Raw genomic sequence first — 20225 nt, 5'->3', positions numbered from 1 at the left:
GGAGAATGAAGAGAACAGGATACAAGGAAAAGATTAGTCCAAAGGACTAATGGACCACAGCTACCAAGGCCTCCACCAGAATGAGTCCAGTACAGCTAGATGGTGCTCGGCTACCACCACTGACTGCTCTGACCGGGATGACAACAGAGGGTCCTGGACAGAGCTGGAGAAGGATGTAGAACAAAATTCTAACTCACAAAAATCACCAGATTTACTGGTCTGACAGAGACTGGAGAAACCCTGAGAATATGGTCTCCGGACACCTTTTTAGCTCATCGGAGAAGTCACTCCCAAGGTTCACATTCAGCCGGGGATTGGACGGCCCCATAATATAAAACAAGACTAATGAGGCACAGCAGTGCAGGCACAAGGACTAGAAGGCAGGAGGGAACAGGAAAGCTGGTGATAGGGAACCCAAGGTTGAGAAGGGACAGTGTTGACATGTCATGGGGTTGTTAATCATTGTCATAGGGCAATATGAGTACTAACTGTTCAATGAGAAACGATTTGTTGTGTAAACCTTCATCTAAAGTACAAAAAAAAGAAAGAATTATCTATTTGAGATCAAATTGACAACAGCAACTCAAAAGGTTTGATGGGAAGCCCAGGAGACAGTGAGTTGAAGATAATGGTGATGGAATAATTTGGAAAAGGATAGTAAGAATAGCAGCACAACTGGAAGAATGTAATCAAGGTCACTGAATTGTACATGTAGAAATTTTTGAAATGCTGTATCTTTGTCTATGTATCTTTTCATCAAAAAAATTAAAAAAGTCCTCCAAGTTTGAGAAGGGAGAGTGTTGACATGTCGTGGGGTTGTTAACCAATGTCATAAAACAATCTGTGTACTGACTGTTTAATGAGAAACTGTTTGTTCTGTAAACCTTCATCTAAAGTGCAGTAAAAATAAAATAAAAATAAAAATGAATGTGGTCATTGTGATGTGGTATTTGGGTGGAGTCAACCTGGTGGGAGGAAGAAAGGAAGTATCTATGTATCTCTATCTCTATATCTGTATACACCGTGGACTGCCAAAGGAACAAACAAATTAGTCTTAAAAGAAATACAACTGGAATGCTCCTTAGAAGTGAGGATAGTGAGACTTTGGCTTATTTTGGACATATGATTAGGAAAGACTAATTGCTAGAAAAAGACATCATGGTTGGTAGAGTGGAGGGTCAATGAAAATGGGGGAAACCCTCCATGAGATGGATTGATATAATAGCCATCACAATGGACTCAAACATACCAACAATCATGAAGATGGTGCAAGACTGGGCAACAGTTTGTTCTGTTTATACATAAGGTCGCCATGAGTGAGGACCGGCTCAACAGCAACTAACAACAATATATATGCATGTGTGTGTGTATATCTTTGTTTTCTTGATGTTGTTAGTGGCCTTCAAGTAGATCCTGACTCATGGAGACTCCATGTGTGTCAGAGTAGAACTGTGCTGTATGGGTTTTTTTTTTTTAATAATTTATTTTCTTTTATTGTTGTTATTGTTGAGAATACAGACAGCAAAACATACACCAGCTTCAACAGTTTCTATACGTACAATTCAATGACCCTGATTACGGTCTTCAAGTTGTACAACTGTTCTCTCCCTCCTTTTTTGAGTTTCTCTGTCAATAGAGTTTTCAACAGCTGTGATCTTTTGGAGGTAGATCGCCAGGCCTTTCCTTCGAGGTGCTGCCTGGATGAATTCTAACAGCTACTCTTTCAGTTATTAGCTGAGTGCTTAACTGTTTGTGCCACCGAGGGAAATGCACACATAGACATACCAAAAGAAAAGAATGCGTGCAGAAACTGGTAAAATCTGAGTAAGACCTGTGGTCTAGTTCATGGCATTGTGCCAGTGTTAATTTCCTGGTTTCGGTAATGCACTATAGTTAGGTAAGATGTTCTCACTGGGGGAAGCTGGGGGATGGGTACACAGGATCTCTCCATACTGTTTTTACAACTTCTTGTGAGTCCCTGGGTAGCACAAATCGTCAAACACTCGATTGCTAGCTGAAAGTTTGGTGGTTTAAACCCACCCAGAAATGCCTCAGAAGAAAGGCCTGGCCATCTGCTTCCAAAAGGTCACAGCCTTGCAAATCCTATGGAGCACAGCTCCACTCTGCACACAGGGGGTCACCATGAGTTGGAGTAGTAGACTTGATAGCAACTAACAACACCGACTATTTCAAAATAAAAATTGTTTTTCAAACGATGTCTTGGGCAGGACTTCAGATAAGGCAGGACAGAAGTCAGGGTAGGTGGAGTCACACACACTGAGGTTCGCGTGCTGGGGGAAGATGTCGTCATTGATGACTTCTTGTTTCCTGAGTCAGTTGTGAGGAGGAAACTGTGCACCAGGCAGTGCAGAGATCCAAGAGGTTGGAGCTAAACTTCTACCCACACATCCTGGAGACAAATTGGGCAGGAAGAGAGCCACGATTGCCCCAGCCCTGCTTCTTCCTTTGATCCACAAAGCTGAAGACAGGATTTTGATTCATAAGGGATACAATGCTCACAGAATTCCTATCCCTGCTTTGCCTTGGTGAGTCGCCAGGACTAGGACAAATGGGTTTGTATTGGTGAGGAAATGCATGCATTAAGTGGGCAACATGGCAAGTACAGAAATGATGGCTTCCATGTATTAGTTATGTACTATGTGTCAGAGCATGGGGACAGTGGTGGTTCAGTGGGAGAATTCTCACCTTTCTTGTGGGAGACCTAGGTTCCATTCCTGGCCAATGCCCCTCATGCACAGCCACCATCTATCTATCTATCGGTGGAGGCTTTTGTGTTGCTATGATGCTCAACAGGTTTCAGTGGAGCTTCCAGACTAAGAGGGATAGGAAGAAAGGCCTGGCAATCTATTTCTGAAAATCAGCCCATGAAAACCCTAGGGATCACAACAGTCTGATTCACAACCAATCACGGGGATGACTCAGGGCAAGGCAGCGTTTAGTTCCATTGTGCATGGGGTCACCATTAGCCAGGGGCCGACTCGACAGCAGCTAACAACAACAGTATGTGTCAGAGTCTGTGAGCTTCACGTGCATAAATTCTGTGACTCACACATCAGAGACCAAAAAAATCAGAGATTCAAAGATCTGCCATGACACACGGTTTAGGCAGTTGAGACGTGCTACTGCGATGGGATCTCCAAGTCTGTATCCTCCAAATACCACAGTCTTGCCATAAATATTCCATCGAAATATTCTTGTTACTGTTAGGTGCTTTCAAGTCGGCTCTGACTCATAGTGACCCTATATATAACAGAACGAAAAGGTTATCTGATCCTGCTACATTCTTAACAATCATAGCTATGTTTGAGCCCATTGTTGCAGCCACTGTATCAATCCATTTCATTGAGGGTCTCCCTCTTTTTCACTGACCCTCTACTTTACCAAGCATGATGTCCTTCTCCAATGATTAGAATATTAGGAGGGCAGGATTTAAAGATGTACAGGACATGAAGCTCTGAGTTTGGGTATGAAGCATATAAAGAAGTGCTGTCTCTGAGGTTGATGGATATGAGGGGAATTTCCTGGCCAGTCACGTTTGTAGACAGATTTTAACCACCCTCAACTTGAACATAGTGTAATCAAACATAAGGAGCTGCTGTGGTACGGTGGTTAAGTGCTGGGCTGCTAACTGAAAGGTCAGTGGTTTGAACCCACCAGACCCTCCGAGGGAGAAAGATGTGACTCTCTGCTTCTGGAAAGATTTATAGCTTTGGAAACCCTATGGAGCAGTTCTGCTCTGTCCTATACGGTTGCTATGAGTTGGAATCAACTTGACAATGATGGGTGTTTTTTTTTTTTTTTTGGTTTTTAATCAAACATACCAGACTGTAAAAAGGAAGACTGGATTCTAATCTTGAGTTGGTCACATAGTAGCCCTAGACTTTGATCCAGCAGATCCTCTCCACTAAGCTTCTCAGTTCCTGCTTGGTGCAATTAGGGTGTTATCAGATGTCAGTAATTTTTCTTTGCCCCAGTTCCTTCCTTCTTCTGGTTACAGCCCTTCCCTTTGGGGTAATGTTCCTCCCCCAAACACATTCGTGTGGAGAGACAGCTGTCAGCCACAATACACCAAACCTCCTACTAAAGGGCAGAGTAAGATGGGCAATCAAGACCTTGACTTTAACCCTGTGTATTAGTTTCCTTAAAACAAAAAAATTTGCCATCATGTGGACTCCCACTCGTGGCGACCCCATGTGTGTCAGAGTAGAACTGCGCTTTGTAGGATTTTCAGTGGCTGATGTTTTGGAAGTAGATCTCCAGGTCTTTCTTCTGGGGCACCTCTGGGTGGACTCGAACCTCCAACCTTTAGGTTAGCAGCTGAGTGTGTTAATCACTTGTACCACTCAAGGAGTCCCTGGGAGGCAAGGGAGCCAGGGTATTCATACTCCCACAAACAGCAGGATTGAATTCTTTGCAGTACCTGGTCAAAAACCAAAAAACCAACCCGTTGCTGTCGAGTTGATTCCAACTCACAGCCATCCTATAGGAGAGAGTGGAACTGCCCCATAGTTTCCTAGGCTGTAATATTTACGGAAGCAGCCTGCCACATCTTTCTACTGTGGATCAGCTGATGGGTTCGAACCACCGACCTTTCAGTTAGCATCCAAGTGCTTACCCGCTGCGCCACCCAAACCAAAAACCCACTGCCATCAAGTCGATTCCAACTCATAGCGACCCCATAGGACAGAGTAGAACTGCCCTATATAGTTTCCAAGGAGCAGCTGGTGGATTCAAACTGCTGGCCATTTGGTTAGTAGCCAAGCTCTTAACCACTGTGCCACCAGGGCTTCTTAAATATCAGGTCAGGAAGAATCAATTCTCTTTGTTTGAATGACAAAACTCTCCCCTCACAGTCCACAGTAAACTTAACTTTGCATTATTTAAGCGGTAAGGGTAAAAGCTAAAATCACAACAAATATGAGAAAGAAGTATAGGCAAATGTTGAACAATTTCTAGATGGTGAAAGAAAACCTAATCATGAAAACAATACAATAAATTAGAAAAGATGGTGGGAATTTTCTATATAAACCTAACAACTTCCAAATAAGAAACAAGGGGACAAAAGTAAAAGGTAAATCTGGGGAAATAACTGCAAAGAATATGACATTTCTTTAACAAACTAGTCATGCTTTGTCTGCTTTAGTTGTACTTCCAAGACAAGCACGTGATTAGTCTCTCATTGAGGTTTCTCTTACAGGGCTGTGTCTGGGTTTTGAAGATGAGAAAATGAATGGTGAGTTTTCTCCCATTTAAACTCAATTATTTCCCACATCCTAAGTTTTATGACCTTTCCCCTTTATTTAACCCTCTGGATTCTTGAAAGGTCTTTATGGTCATCAAGATGAAGAGTCAAATTAGCTCTAACCCACAATTCTAGAATGTTCACCCCAATCATCCCAAGGATCACTTTCATTTGTAAGATTATTCCTTATGAAGACTCAGCCCAAAACCAAAACCAAACTCATTGCTGTTGAGTCGATTCTGATTTACAGTGAACCTAGAGGACAAATTAGAACTTCCCCATAGGGTTTCTGTAATCTTTACAGAAGCAAACTGCCACATCTTTCCCCTGCAGAGCGGCTGGTGGGTTTGAACTGCTGACCTTTCCATTAGCAGCCTAGTGCTTAACCACTGTGCCACAAGGGCTCTTTTATGAATTCTCAGGGGAGAGAAATGGTTTGTCATTGACTACAGAACAAGATACCAGCAGGGACATAAAAGTAACATGGAGTACCTGAAGTACCTACAGTGTGTGGCTCACACTTGAAGTCCAGGTGTGTCCGTTGGGTCCTCCAGGAAGCAGATGATAAGGCACAGTAAAGGATGAAGAAAAGAGGAAGCAGAATTGACCAGCGAAATCTTTCAGAGAGGGATGGAGATGTCAAACGTATGAAAGAAAGGGATGAGAAAGTAGAATTTAGTATAAAAATATGTATAACACAACATTTGCCACTTCAACATTTTTCAGGTGTACGATTTAATGGTATCAATTACATGAGTCATGTGCAACCATCACCAAATTTTCCAACACCATCAACAGAAACTCACTGCTTCCTAAACAATGACTCCCCGTTTCTCTTCCCTCCCATCCCTGGTAACCACTAATAAACTTTGTTTTCTGAATATTTGGCTGTTCTTGTTATTTTGAATAAGTAAGATCATACAATATTTGTCCTTTTGTGACGGACTTATCTCACTGAACATAACGTTTTCAAGGTCCATCCATGTCATAGCACCTATCAGGACCTCATTTCTCTTTATGGCTGAGTAATATTCCATTGTGTATATTGTTGAATTTGTATTGTATTCTCCAGAATTGCTGGAGTTAAAAAAGGTTCTTAGAAAGAGTTAAAGAGGCTTAGATGCTTCCATCTAGGAAAGTCCCCTGTTTGAAATTCTTATCTCCTCTGGATTCATTGGTATGCACAAAACATTTCTGATGGCATACATGTTTTGATTTGTCTGTTTGCTCAGAAGCGTTAATTCAGACATTAAACAGACTTTGTTGAATTGATAAGTTTAAATGTTTAGGCTTCTGCACATTTTTTCTCTGCATAACCTGATGATATATTAAATCAACAGAGGAAGAAGGAGAGTCAGGAATAGGAGGAGGAAATGGAATGTGTGGCTAATTGCCTCCATGAACAACTGCTTCCTTTGCTGTGAGACCAGAGGAACTGGATGGTGCCCAGCTACCATTACTGAACATTTTGATCAAAGATTTTATAGAAGAATCTTGATCAAAAGGGGGAAAATGCAGACCAGAATTTCAAATTCTCATGGACTCCTTATTTTCTGGAAGCTGGATGAACCCCTGAAACTACAGCCCTGAGATAATTTGAAACTTTAAACCAAAAATATCCCCTGAATGAGGGACAGAGTAGCAGGGGTGGGAGTCTAGGGACCATGATTTCAGGGGACATCTGGGTCAATTGGCATAACAAAGTTTATTAAGAAAATGTTCTGCATCCTACTTTGGTGAGTGGTGTCTGGGATTTTAAAAGCTAGTGAGTGGCCATCTAAGATACATCAATTGGTCCCAACTCACCTGCAGTAAGGAAGAATGAAGAACACCAAAGACACAAGGAAAGTATTAGCCCAAGAGACAGAAAGGGCCACATAAACCAGAGACTGCATCATCCTGAGACCAGAAGAACTAGATGGTGCCCGGCTACCACCAATGACTACCCTGACAGGGAACACAACAGAGAGTCCCTGATGGAGCAGGAGAAAGGTGGGGTGTAGAACTCAAATTCTAGTCAAAAGACCAGACTTAATGGTCTGACTGAGAATGGAGGAACCCTGGAAAGCCCCTGGACCCTCTGACAACCCAGAACTAGAACAATTCCTGAGGCCAACTCTTCAGAAAAAGATTAGACTGGACTATGGGACATAAAATGATACTTGTGAAGAGTGTGCTTCTTAGCTCCAGTAGATACATGAGACTAAACAGGCAGCTCCTGTCCAGACATGAGATGAGAAAGCAGAGAGGGTCAGGAGCTGATTGAATGGACATGGGAAATCAGGGGTGGAAAGGAGGAGTGTGCTGTAGGGTCACATAACAATGTATGTATAAATTTTTGTATGAGAGACTAACTTGAATTGTAAACTTTCACTTAAATACAACAACAACAACAAAATATCCCCTTAAGTCTTCTTGAAAACAAACAATAGTTTAGTTTAACTAGTAGAGAATGTTTCCCTTGGGCATTGTGTTTTTTTGAGATCTACCTGTATGGGATCAAACTGACAACAGCAACTCAAAAGATTAGATAGGAAACTTAGGGGGCAGTGAGTTCATGTTAGTGGGGAAGGAACAACTCAGAGAAGGAAGGTGAGAATGGTTGCACAACTCAAAGAAAGTAACCAATGTCACTGAATTATACACGTAGAAACTGTTGAATTGGTGAATGTTTTGCTGTGTATATTCTCAACAACAATAGAAAAATAAACTAAACTACAAAAAAAAAATATGAAGAGTGTTTTACGTTGTTCCCTTTTTCCTTTTCTTGGTCTCTCTCTCTGCCCTTTGCTTTCAATAAAAACTCTCAGCTTGCTTTTGTTCAGGGAGGTACCTCTTAGGTTTTGCTGGGAGATATGCTTCCATCCACGGATATTTTCAAAACCAAATCAAGTCTGTAAAATTAACCTTATCAGAATATTTTTTTAACAGTATGCTCCACATTTTGTTTATCTGTTCATATGTGGATGGACATTAACTCTGAGTTCTTTCCAGAAAGACTTCCCAAGCCCGTCTTCATGGCCTGGCCCAGCCCAGTAGTTGAAAGCAAAAGCAACGTGACTCTGAAGTGCAGGTCTCCGTTCCAGAATACTACCTTTAGGCTGGGGAAGTTGAATGACACTGGGCCCAAGCAACAGCTGAGCTCAGCGGGAAACAATGCTGAACTCCTCCTTATTGACCTGAAGCCTAAGGATTCTGGGACTTACTTTTGCACCTACAAGACAACGGCCTTCCAAGGATGGTCAGAGAGTGAATGTCTACATCTCGTGGTCACAGGTGAGAGGGAAGCTCTTTTACACGTGTATTCCCTTCCCTTCCCTGTGATGGTACCTGGCTGGGGGAAGAAGGAATCTAGTGTTGAATAAAAAACAAATCTGACTTTGATGAAGAAAGGCTTTGTTCAGAAAGAAAGGGGGAAAGGAACTATTACAATGGGGTGGGGGGGAGCATTGTAATAGAGAGAACACTCTGACCATAAGATCAACAAGTGTCTCAAGGAGTTAGGGTAAAAGCATTTTCTGTTATAGAGACTGTAAGTAAACAAGGCTAGAAAAAACCCAGGTGTGGGAAAGTAGGATGAAAGAGTGACATGACTGAATAGTAAATCAGAATGTTTTACACTAAGGTAACCTATTCTCTCCAGAAAAAAGAACAAAATGCCAAAGTAGTTGCCATGGAGTCAATTCCTACTCATGGCGACCCTACATATGTCAGAGTAGAACTGTGCTCCATAAGGTTTGCAACATCTGATTTTCCAGAAGTAGATCTCCAGACTTTCTTCTGAGGTGGTACCGAGTGGATCTGAATGTCAACCTTTTAGTTAGCAGCAGAGCCCATTAACTGTTTGCATTCTCCTGGAGGGACCCTTAAAGAGGGGTAGTGTGTTGGCTCAGAGTTCTTGGGTGGTGCAAATGGTTAAAGAACTCAACTATTAACCAAACGGTTACTGGTTTGAGTCCACCCAGAGGTACCTCAAAAGAAAGGCTTGGTGATCTACTTCCGAAATATTAGCCATTGAAAATGCCATGAAACACAGTTCTACTCTGACACACGTGGTGTCACCATGAGTGAGAATCAACTCAATGGCAACTGGTTTATTAGTATGTTGGTTCAGGCTGAGGGTGGGCCAAAGTTTCAGAGATTTGGAGAAAGGAGAGAAACTTAACCAAAATTTGGTTAACAACACTCTTTTTCTGATTGATTAATGGGGACAAGCAATTCAGTTATTCATCTATGAGGCAAGGAATGGGAATTTGGAGGGTCTGTGTCTGGCCTTGTCCTAGGTAAACAGGGAGGCATCCGTGAGTCTCATCTAAGTCATATGGGAAGGGTGGAGTAAGCCATTTTCATGAACACGAAGGGTGAGGGGATTTCTTTAACCATCACTGTTTTCCAGTATCACAGGATTCAGGTAAAAGTCAACATTATCACTAGGAAACAAAATGGCGGATGCAACAGCTTCAGTGTAGGGAATTGGGGAAATAGAGGCAGAGTGTGGGGACAAGTCTCCCATGGAGATTTGGAGTGAGTTTCAAAGGTATGAATATGGGAGAGATGGATGAGTGAGTCTCCAGGTGCAGTGGGGAAGGAGATGCCCTGGCCCTTTCCTGGACCTCCATTGCCTTGTCCTCTATAACATCACCCCTGAGACCTTCCGTCTCCATCATCATGGACCCTGAGACGATCCCAGGTCTTCGTGTGACACTTCAATGTCAGATTCCATACAATGGAACTGAATGTATGGCTATTGCTCTGCTGAAATCAGGGCACCCAGAGCCATTACACGTGAGAAAGTAGGAAAAAAACCAAACTAATTTCATGCTCTGGACTGTGACAAGCCATGACAGCGGCAACTACAGCTGTGTATATTATCAGTGGAATATCCCATACTTGGGCTCCTTCCCCAGCAACAACCCAGAAATCTGGGGTGCAAGATGAGGGTATGGAATGATAATACTAACATTCAACACTTATCCAGCACTTTCTATGTTCCAGTCTCTATGCTAAGTAATTTACCCCCGTCTTACTTTCTCAGCGCTGCTGCAACAGAAATACCACAAGTGGGTTGTTTTAAAGAACAGAAATTTATTTTCTCACAGTTGAGGAGGCTAGAAGTCTGAATCCAGGGCACCAACTCTAGGAGAATGCTCTCTCCAACTGCTCTAGGGGAAAATGACTTGTCTCAGGTTTTCTAGCATTCTTCCTGGCATTCCTCATTTCCTTGACAATCTCCATGCAGCATCTGTCTTTCGCCGTTTTATGTTGCTTGTCTCTGCACCATTATTTCAGAAGACAAGCTATGGTGCCAGTTGTCAGAGATTCATTTTTCAGGTCGGCCTTCCATATACAGACTTATGCCACTTTGCAACTCACCTTATTGTTCTACTCCTTAGCTATCGAAAAATGGGATTATGAATGCTCCTTTTGCAGAAGAAAATGAATTAAAAGCATCTGGCACAAGATAACTGTCCATTCCTCCTACAAATCCAGATACTTAGCTACATCCAGGGCATAGAGTGGTGACTGAGATAGACCAGGTCTCTGATCATGAGAAGCTTACATTCTCATTTAGAAGACAGAAAAAAGCAAGAACAAGATATTAAATTATGAAAAAGCTCATCATCGATGGAGAATAACTGTGAAAGGCATTGTATTAGTAATCTATTGCTGCAAAACAAATTATAAAAATTTAGCAGCTTATGTCGTTGTTAGAATCGTTGTGACTCCTCTTCTTGCATCCTGTTTCCTAGATCCGTATGCCGGATACGGAGCTCCGCCACTAAAAATAGGTAAGATACTTAGCAAGGACGTGTTTTTGCCAATTAGATTTATTTACACACAGCATGGAGTACCTCGTGGGCCAGGGGGCTCCCCTTTGCTTAATGTGCACAAGCAGAATCTTAATGATATTTGGAAGGAAACCATTGCCTTGTCAGGGAGATAACCTCTCAGGCACTTCCAGGCTCTGAAAAAGCTGGTAAGTAAATTTGATTCTGAAAAAAATAGCACAGAGTACATCATCTACCATTTTACATAATGAAAAATTCTGGTGGAGTTTTGTGAAGAGTGTAGGTGAGTTTGTGCGACTGGTTTGGGGAGGGGGGCTGGGACCCATGGAGTCCAGGTACTTTGGGAGTATGTATGATCAGAACAAAACAAAAACAAACCAGTTGCCACAGAGTCAATTCGGACCCCTGGCGACCCCATGTGTTGAGCAGAACTGCGCTCCGTAGGGTTTTCATGGCTGAGACCTTTGGGAAGTAGATTGCCAGGCCTTTCTTCTGAGCACCTCTGGGTGAGTTCAAATCGCCAATCTTTGGGTTAGTAGCCCAGGGCTTAACTGTTTTCACCACCCAGAAACTCTTATGTATGATCAGGGGTGTGCTAAACCTTTGAAGTTCTCAAAAAAAATAGATGAATATTTAAATTCTTTTTCTTTGATGTGGCTCTTCCATGAAGAATTGACTGAAATTCTGTCCTCGGAAATTCTCATAAAAATTAGACAATATGGCAGTTACAGGCTGAAATAGGAGCGCATCCAGATTTGGCCAATTGGCTGATATACATTGGCATCTAGATGCTTACTCATCCTTTCTTTCAGCAACTCATAATCTTCCTGTAATCTACTTTAAAGAGCCAAAATTATAACAGGAAAAGAGTTGTTGTTTGAATCTATGCTGGTATACTCTTCCAAAGTGGTTTTGCAAGATAATTATTCGTCTTGGAAAACATTTTTATTCATTATTAGCAGGCTTAGGAAATAACTGCTGCTTCAGCTCTATGAACGCAATTCATGCCAGGAATTTTTTCTTGGAAAGATCTGAAATCTGATAGAGTAGAGGAGCAAGGAATATAAGAAATCAGGCTAGAGATGTAGAGAGGTATGAGGGCGAAAAGGAAGAGAAGCCTCTTTCTTTTTTTATTGAGATATAATTCACATACCATAAATTCAGTCTTTAAAGTGTACAATTCAGTGGCATTTAGCATATTCTCAAGACTGTGCAAGTATTACTACCATCTAATTCCAAGACATTCTCATCACCCTAAAATGAAATTCCATATCTATTAGCAATCATGGAGCCCTGGTGGCACAGTGGTTAAGAGCTCAGGCTCAGGCTGCTAACCAAAAGGTTGGCAGTTCAAATCCACCAGCCACTCCTTGGAAACCCAATGGGGCAGTTCTGCTCTGTCCTACAGGGTCGCTATGAGTCGGAATCCACTAGACAGCAAGGGGTTTGGTTTTATGAGCAATCATTCCCTTTTCTCCCTCACCTCCCCCAACTCAGGGCCTACACAGACATTGATCTACTTTCTATTTCTCTGGGTTGACCTATTTTGGACATTTCATAGAAATGGAACCATACAATATGGGGCCTTTTGTGTCTGAAACCTTTCACTTGGTGTAGCGTTTCCAAGGTTCATCCATGTTGTAGCATGTATCAGTACCCCATTCCTTTTCAAGGATAAATAATATTCCATTGTATGAATATTCCACGTTTGGTTTATCCATTCATCAGCTGATGAATAGATGAATAAACGCTTACTCATCTTTTCTTTCAGCAACTCATAATCTTCCTTCAGTTTGGTTGTTTTCACTTTTTGGCTGTTTTGAAGAATGCTGCTTTGAGTATTAACGTACAGGTTTTTGTGTGAACATACGTTTTCAATTCTTTTGGGTATATACCTAGGAGTTGAATCGCTGTGTCACATGGTAATTCTATGTTAATGGTTTAAAGAACCACCAAACTGGTTTCCAAAATAGCTTCACCATTTTACATTTCCACCGGCAATGTGTGTGGGTCCAATATCTCTACATCCTCTCCAACACTTGTTATTTCCCAATTTTTTTTTTTATTATAGCCATACTAGTGGGTGTGTTAAGTGCTTGGCTGCTAGTGGCACAGTGGTTAAATGCTTGGCTGCTAACCAAAAGGTTGGCAGTTTGAACCACCAGCAGCTCCACGGGAGGAAGATGTGGCAGTCTGCTTCCGTAAAGATTACAGCCTTGGAAACCCTATGGGGCAATTCTACTCTGTCTTATACGGTCAGAATGACTCGGCGGCAATGGGTTTTGTTTTTGGTTTGGTGGGGGTATGTACAATTTCTTAAAACCTACTTTTTGAGTTCTAATTTATTCCATCACAATTTGAAACATAGTAAAATATCTTTAAGCACAGGTATGATGTCCCCAGCCTGTATTTGTATGCTTCAAAGCTGCCAGAAGGGAACCTATATTCAATTGCTATGCAGACTGATTGTGAATTCTGTCGCCTAGCTTTGACTCAAGACCAACTTTCCTTTCTGATACCTGTGCCCTCAGACCAAGATTTTAGATATTTTGTAGTTTGTTTTGGCAATTTGTAAAAATGATGTGAAATTTATCCAGGGTATGTGGACATCACAGAGTGAGCCCAGTTCAGTTAGTTATGGGGCCCTCTGTAGCAAAAATTAACTTCTCCTTTTTAGAGAATGGCTGTGCAAAGGGAACTGTGGGCTGTAAGGAGAGAGAATTGAAAGGACAAGGCAAGGTTTGCTGCTTCTCTGCTTTTATTAGGGGCCTTGATAATCCAGGAATACCCATGCCTGCCCTGCTTTCATACATCCATGGGGCTGCACTGATGGAATTGTCCCTTTTGATTTGGTTTCTTGCATTTGGTTTCAGCAGATGCAAACTCTTAGATAAGGATTAGTGTGAAAATGACATTTTAGGGGGTTGGGGAGGCAGGTATAGGAATAGAAATAGACCTAACAAGAGTGGGATATGAAAGTCCCTCAGATTTCCTCAATTCTGGAAACTGCGAAGGCCACAGCTCAGGGAGGCAAATCCAGTTGCCTGCTGAGTCAATTCTGACTCATGGGGACCCCATGTGTGTCAGAGTAGAACTGTGTTACATAGGGTTTTATTATTATTATTATTTATTGTGTTGTTGCTGTTGAGAATATATACTGCAAAACACACACCAACTCAACAGTTTCTACATGTACAATTCAGTGACATTGATTACATTCTTTAAGTTGTGCAACCATTCTCACCTTCCTTCCCTGAGTTGTTCCTCCCTCATTAACATAAACTCACTGCCCCACCCCCCGTCTAATCTTTCGAGCTGCTATTGTCAACTCATACAGATAGTTCTTAAAAGAGCATAACGCTCAAGGCAGACATTTTTACTAGTTAAGCTAAATTATTTTTTGGTTTTAAGAAGACTTCAGGGGACATTTTTGGTTTAAGATTTGAAGATTATCTCAGGGCAATAGTTTCAGGGGTTCATCCAGCCTCTATACTTCAGAAAATATGGAATCCATGAAAATTGGAAACTCTGTTCTGCACTTTCCCCCTTTTGATCAAAATTCTTCTATAGACTCTTTGATCAAAATGTTCAGTAATGGTAGCTGTGTGCTGGGCACCATCCAGTTCTTCTGGTTTCATGGCAAAGGAGGTCCACATGGTTTTCAAGGCTGATTTTTCAGAAATAGATTGCCAGGCTTTTCTTCTGAGGTGCCTCTGGGTGAACTCGTACCTCCAACCTTTTAGTTAGCAGCTGAGGGCACCACCCAGGGATTCTCATGGAGGCAAGGAAGTCAAGATATTCATTCTCACACAAACAGCAGTCATTGGTAAAGGGATGGCCCTGGAATACTTAAATTCAAAGACACTTTGGATTCCCTCAGGCAGTTCTCCAACAAAGAGATGCAAGCGTTCTTTTTGGAAAGTGAAAACACCCATGATCTAAAATGCCTAACAATGGTTAAAAAAAAAAATCTGGGGGTGTGGTGAGATGGATTGCTTTTATATGGCTTTTCTCACCAGGGTCTTGTACCTTCTGCCCAATGATTGGGTGGGACTATGCAAATGAGGTGCTTGTGGCCCACCAAGGGGATTGGACAGTTTGCTGCTAATGCGAATAGGGTACATGACATCCTTGTGGAGATGGCACCATGCAAATAAGGTGGATGGAACCCTAACAAGGGGATTGGTCAGTTTTGCCATCCCACTGGGCTTAAAATGAGCAATCCCAGATGCAGAAGAGGGGGACCCACTATTACCAAAGAAGAAAAACAGGGAGCAGAGCACATCCTTTGGACTCGGGATCCCTGCACTGAGAAACTCCTAGATCCAGGAGACAGAGAAAGAGCTGTAACACTGGAGATGGCCAGAGATGGCGTGAAGCAGTGACAGAGAAATGGCGGCAGCAGAGGCAGCAGGACCAGGAGACCAGCAGGAGACCAGAAGGAGATGGTAGGGTGAGTTTCCAGGCCCATGGAATGAGAGAACTGAGTGCCTTCTGGCCAAGACTTACTGGTGGAGTAAGGTGCCTCTGAGCACTTCTCAACAGAGCTAAAAGAGCTTTGTAACACTTGCCTGAGCAGGGCAGATGCTATGCTGAAGGGCTGAGAGGCTGAGAGCCAGAGAGAAGCATGCCTGCGGTCATGCCTGAGAAGATGCTGCCCTGATCAAAGAAACCGTATCCTGAGTCATTTCTGATCCTGAATTGTAACCTGTTCTTCCCTAATAGGCCCCATAACTGTGTGTATGGTCTGTGAGTTCTGTGTGGCCATTGCAACCAATTATCCAACCCAGTAGAGAAGTAGAGAGTGCAGTAGGAGAGACAGTTGCTATCAGAATTGGTAAAAAGGCTGAAGGTTGGAGGCATGTCTGACCTCCCCCTCATAGAAATCAGCCTTGTTGATGCTGATAATGATTTTCCTCCCCACTTGTGAAGTTAGAGGAGGTCAGACGCCTCTGCCTCCACCATTTTTACATGGGGAATATGGGTGGAGCATTGACAGCATCTGTTACAGAGGGAGCTGGGTGTGGGTGGTATATTGGGTGAGAAAATAGTCATTATAACTACAATCTCATTATCCTACAAAATGAGTCAGATTCTGGGCTGAGTGCTTTAAAGTAAGTATTTTCCATCATTATCTAACTTTGAGTTAGGTATTATTATCTCCCTCCTGCCTCCTCTTATTTAACCACAGTAACCTATTATGAAGTCTGTAAGTGGGAGATCCAGTACTAGAACTTGGGTATGTCTTATTACAAATCCTCCACTCCTTTGCTACTGCCAGCTGCTCAATTAAGAAATTGTTTCATTTCATAGAGAGAGAGAGAGGGAGAGAGAGAGAGATTCCAGATATAGATTAGATAGAGAGAGAGAGAGAGAGATAATGTTGGCGTTAGATGCCATTGAGTCACGCCAACTCATGGTGACCCCACATACAACAACAAAACATTAACTGGTCCTGCACCATCTTCACAATCCTTGGTACACGCAAGTCCATTGTTGCAGCCACAGTGTATTTTGAGTGCCTTCCAGCCTAGGGAAGGAGTCCTGGTGGTGCAGTGGTTAAGCGTTTGGCTGATAACCGAAAAGTTGGTGGTTCGAACCCACCAGCTGCTCCATGGGAGAAGGATGTGACAGTCGGCCTCAGTAAAGATTACAGCCTTGGAAGTCCTATGGGGCAGTTCTACCTTGTCCTATTGAAGGTCACGATGAGTCAGAATCAACTCGATGGTAACGGGATTTTGGTTTCTAGCTTAGGGGGCTCATCTTTCAGCACTATACTAGAAAATATTCTGTTATGAGCCATAGTATTTTCATTGGCTGATTTTTGGAAGTAGATCACCAGAACTTTCTTCCTAGTCTATCTTAATCTGGAAGCTCCACTGAAACTTGTCCACTATGGGTGACGCTGTTCGCATTTGAAATACTGGTGGCATGCTTTCCAGCATCACAGCAACACATAAGCCACCACAGTATGACAAACTGAACTGACAGATGGGTGGTGGATAGGTAGATATATGGAAATGTAGATATATAGATAGTGATAAGACCAAGTGGGGAAGGGGTCCTAGTTGGAGACCCTTTGTTGGTGCAGAGGGCAAGATACTGCAAAGTGCTTCAGATGTGGTTCTGCAATGTGACCACAGAACTTCATGTAGCCAGGAAAAGTTCTAAGACCTGAAGCTCACTAACAAAGACAAGGAGGGTCTTGGTGAGGTGTTTCTATGGTTATCAAGCCTTTTGTCTTCAACCACTTCTCTCTCGGCTTCCTACTCCTCCGAGTTTCACAATGTGTGTTTCTTTAGTCTGAGGTATGAAGAAAACAAAGGACTGGGGGAAACGTAATCTGCTGATCAGCCTCAACTGTATTTTGCTTGCTCTGATGTAAAACACTGAGCTTTGGATACAATTCTGTACGGTAATCCCAGGACTCACATGTATGTATGTGCTTGGCCAATGAGATGGGAATAAAGATACTTACCTTGTAAGGCTGTTTAAGGAGCCCTAGTGGTGCAACAGTTAAGAGCTCAGTTGCTAACTTAAAGGTTGGTAGTTCAAACCTATCGAGCAGTTCTGCAGGAGAAAAGACCTGGTGATCTGCTCTTGTAAAGACTGTAGCCTAGGAAACCCTATGGCTCAGTTCTACTCTGTCATATAGGTCGCTATGAGTCGGAATCAACCTGATGACATGAAAAAAGAACATGGTTGTTGTAAGAATTAGAAATATTATGATGTAGTCTTGCATGTAAATATTGCTAAATAACGAGTTCATTTTATTGGTGGGGATTTTATCTCTTGAGAATGATGTTTTCTAGTTTTAGTCATTCTTCTCTATCCTGGACTAGCATTGTCCTCTTTAGGGATCATCCCTGAATGCTTTCAGCTGCCCCCATTCACTCTAAATCAAAAGAAACCAAACCTGTTGTCATTGAGTCGATTCTAACTCATGGCAACCCCATGTGTTATAGAATAGAGCTGCTCCATAGGTTTTTCTTGGCTGTAATCTTGACAGAAGCAGATCGCCAGGCCTTTCTTATGAGACACCTCTGGGTGGACTAGAACCTCCAACACCTCCGTTAGCAGCCAAGAACTTTAATCTGTTGCACCACGCAGGGACTCCCTAGATACCACTGCAGCCACCTAGGAAAAAAAAAATTGCCTTGCTACTACATGGATCTACCAGTAAGACAGAAACGTTCCTTTAGATATACATATTGTGTCCCTCTAACCATTACAATGTAACTTATTTTCTAGGAGGAGGTGAAGAACTGAGCAATTCTTCTTCAAAAGGAAGTAATGACATCAGATGAAAATTTGATTAATTTCAAAGATGTTCAGAAATTAAGTGAGCAGTTTTGGGCAGGGACTCAATTCCTGTCATTCATTCTCATCTGAAGGACTGTTGGTTCAAATAATAGGCTTTAGAAGTCAGATCCTCCTGGTTTCTAAATCTCAGTTCTCATGTATATGACTTTGGGTAAAATGACTTCCCCTCTCCGAGCCTCAATATTCTCTTTGCTGAAGAAATGAAAAGCTTGGCTTTATGCAGTTGTTTATGATGATTTAAAGAGATAACATATATTTCCTCGGTTATAGTTATTTTTATATCTAAATTTCAATAATTTTTTCCATTATTCTTGGTATATTTTACAAAAAGTATGTCAGGGTGTTTCTTATTTTAGAATTATTGCTCATCATTTGACTTTTTATATAAAAGTTTAAATCTTTCTTTAAACCAGTTTTTATCTATTATTTCTTTTATTACTTCTCTCTTCTATGTGCACCATTATCTCCTCTGGAATCCCCATGTTATGGATATTAATATATTCTCTAAATCTTTTTTTTTTTTTTTGGGTCACTGTAGTTTCTTTTTTCTTTTTTTTAATTGTACTTTAGATGAAGGTTTACAGAACAAATAGTTTCTCATTAAACAGTTAGTACACATATTGTTTTATTCTTTAAATCTTTTAACTTTGTTTTTATAACTACAAATACTTACTCTACATTTTTATACAATTCCTAAAAGATGTTTTTCTAAATTAATAATTCTATTTTTAAGAAAATTCATTTTGTTACTCTTTGCCTTGGATGAATATTTTTCATTTTCAAAAACTCTTTCCTGTTTTTAGACCTTAAATCTTAAACCTAAACTATCCCTGAAGCCATCTTTAAAACAAAAAATAGTTTAGCAGAATTATTAAAGAATGTCTGCCTTAGGCATTGTGCTCGTTTAAAGAATTATCTATATGGGATCAAATTGACAATAGCAAGTTGAAAGATCAGGTGAGAAATGTAGGAGGCAGTGAGTTTATGTCAATGGTAGAGGAATGATTTGGAAAAGGATAGCAAGAATAGTTACACAATGTCACTGAATTGTACTTGTAGAAATTGTTGAATTGGTGCGTGTTTTGCTGGGTATATTTTCACCAAAAAGGATTTTAGAAAATAATAATAAAAAGCTCTTTCTTATACTCAAAAGCGCTTTTCACTCTTCTTATGTGCCGGTAAGCGGATTCTGACTCATAGTGATCCCACGCGACAGAGTAGAACCCCACAGGGTTTTCTAGGCTGTGATGTTTACGGGAGCAGATCACCAGGGGTTTTCCCCTGTGGAGCTGCTGTATGGATTTGAACCACCAGTCTTTCAGTTAGCAGCCAAACGCTTAACCATTGCTCTACCAGGGCTTCTTTTTTTCACTCCAGGTTCTTTTTTTTTTTTAAATTGTACTTTATTTATTTTTCTTCTCAACGTGTTTATTGGCTACTTATTTTAATTGTACTTTAGATGAAGGTTTACGGAGGAAACTAGTTTCTCATTAAACAGTTAATACACATTTTGTTTTGTAACATTGGTTGCCAACCCGAGGACATGTCAACACTCTCCCTTTCTCAACCTTGGGTTCCCCATTACCAGCTTTCCTGTCCCCTCCTGTCTTCCTGTCCTTGCCCCTGGGCTGGTATGCCCATGTAGTCTCATTTTGTTTTTCACTCCAGGTTCTTTAAATGTGGGCTCCACGCTCTTGAGAGGTTTGGCTTGTGGTTTCAAATTCTCAGTGGCACTTTTTACCTCCTTCCATTTGGCTACAAGACCTGAGAGTTGATTTTCCTCACTATTCACTAGGTTATTTCTGGTCTACTATTACAGTCAGTTAAGAGCTTGGCTGCTAACTGAAAGA

At 41.6% G+C, this 20225-nt stretch overlaps 1 protein-coding gene across 4 annotated transcripts in view; it reads left to right on the top strand.

The window, feature by feature from the left end:
* The first annotated feature begins 2122 nt into the window (after positions 1 to 2122).
* The window catches only part of LOC101355883 (V-set and transmembrane domain-containing protein 1), a 26943-nt gene continuing 8840 nt past the window's right edge, over positions 2123 to 20225 (top strand). Inside the window, exons 1-4 of one of the 4 annotated variants that reach the window (XM_023736325.1) lie at positions 2123 to 2546; positions 5219 to 5254; positions 8258 to 8539; positions 11014 to 11052. In XM_023736325.1, the coding sequence (XP_023592093.1) occupies positions 2513 to 2546; positions 5219 to 5254; positions 8258 to 8539; positions 11014 to 11052 (391 nt within the window). In that variant the 5' untranslated portion in view covers positions 2123 to 2512. The remainder of the gene's footprint in view (positions 2547 to 5218; positions 5255 to 8257; positions 8540 to 11013; positions 11053 to 20225) is intronic. The other 3 variants (XM_023736323.1, XM_023736322.1, XM_023736324.1) reach the window with 3 other exon arrangements.

This window comes from Trichechus manatus, unplaced genomic scaffold (assembly GCF_000243295.1).
Source record: "Trichechus manatus latirostris isolate Lorelei unplaced genomic scaffold, TriManLat1.0 scaffold00087, whole genome shotgun sequence".
Taxonomy (NCBI): domain Eukaryota; kingdom Metazoa; phylum Chordata; class Mammalia; order Sirenia; family Trichechidae; genus Trichechus; species Trichechus manatus.
Note: the sequence above shows the minus strand (reverse complement) of the source record. Positions and strands in the feature narration are given on the sequence as shown.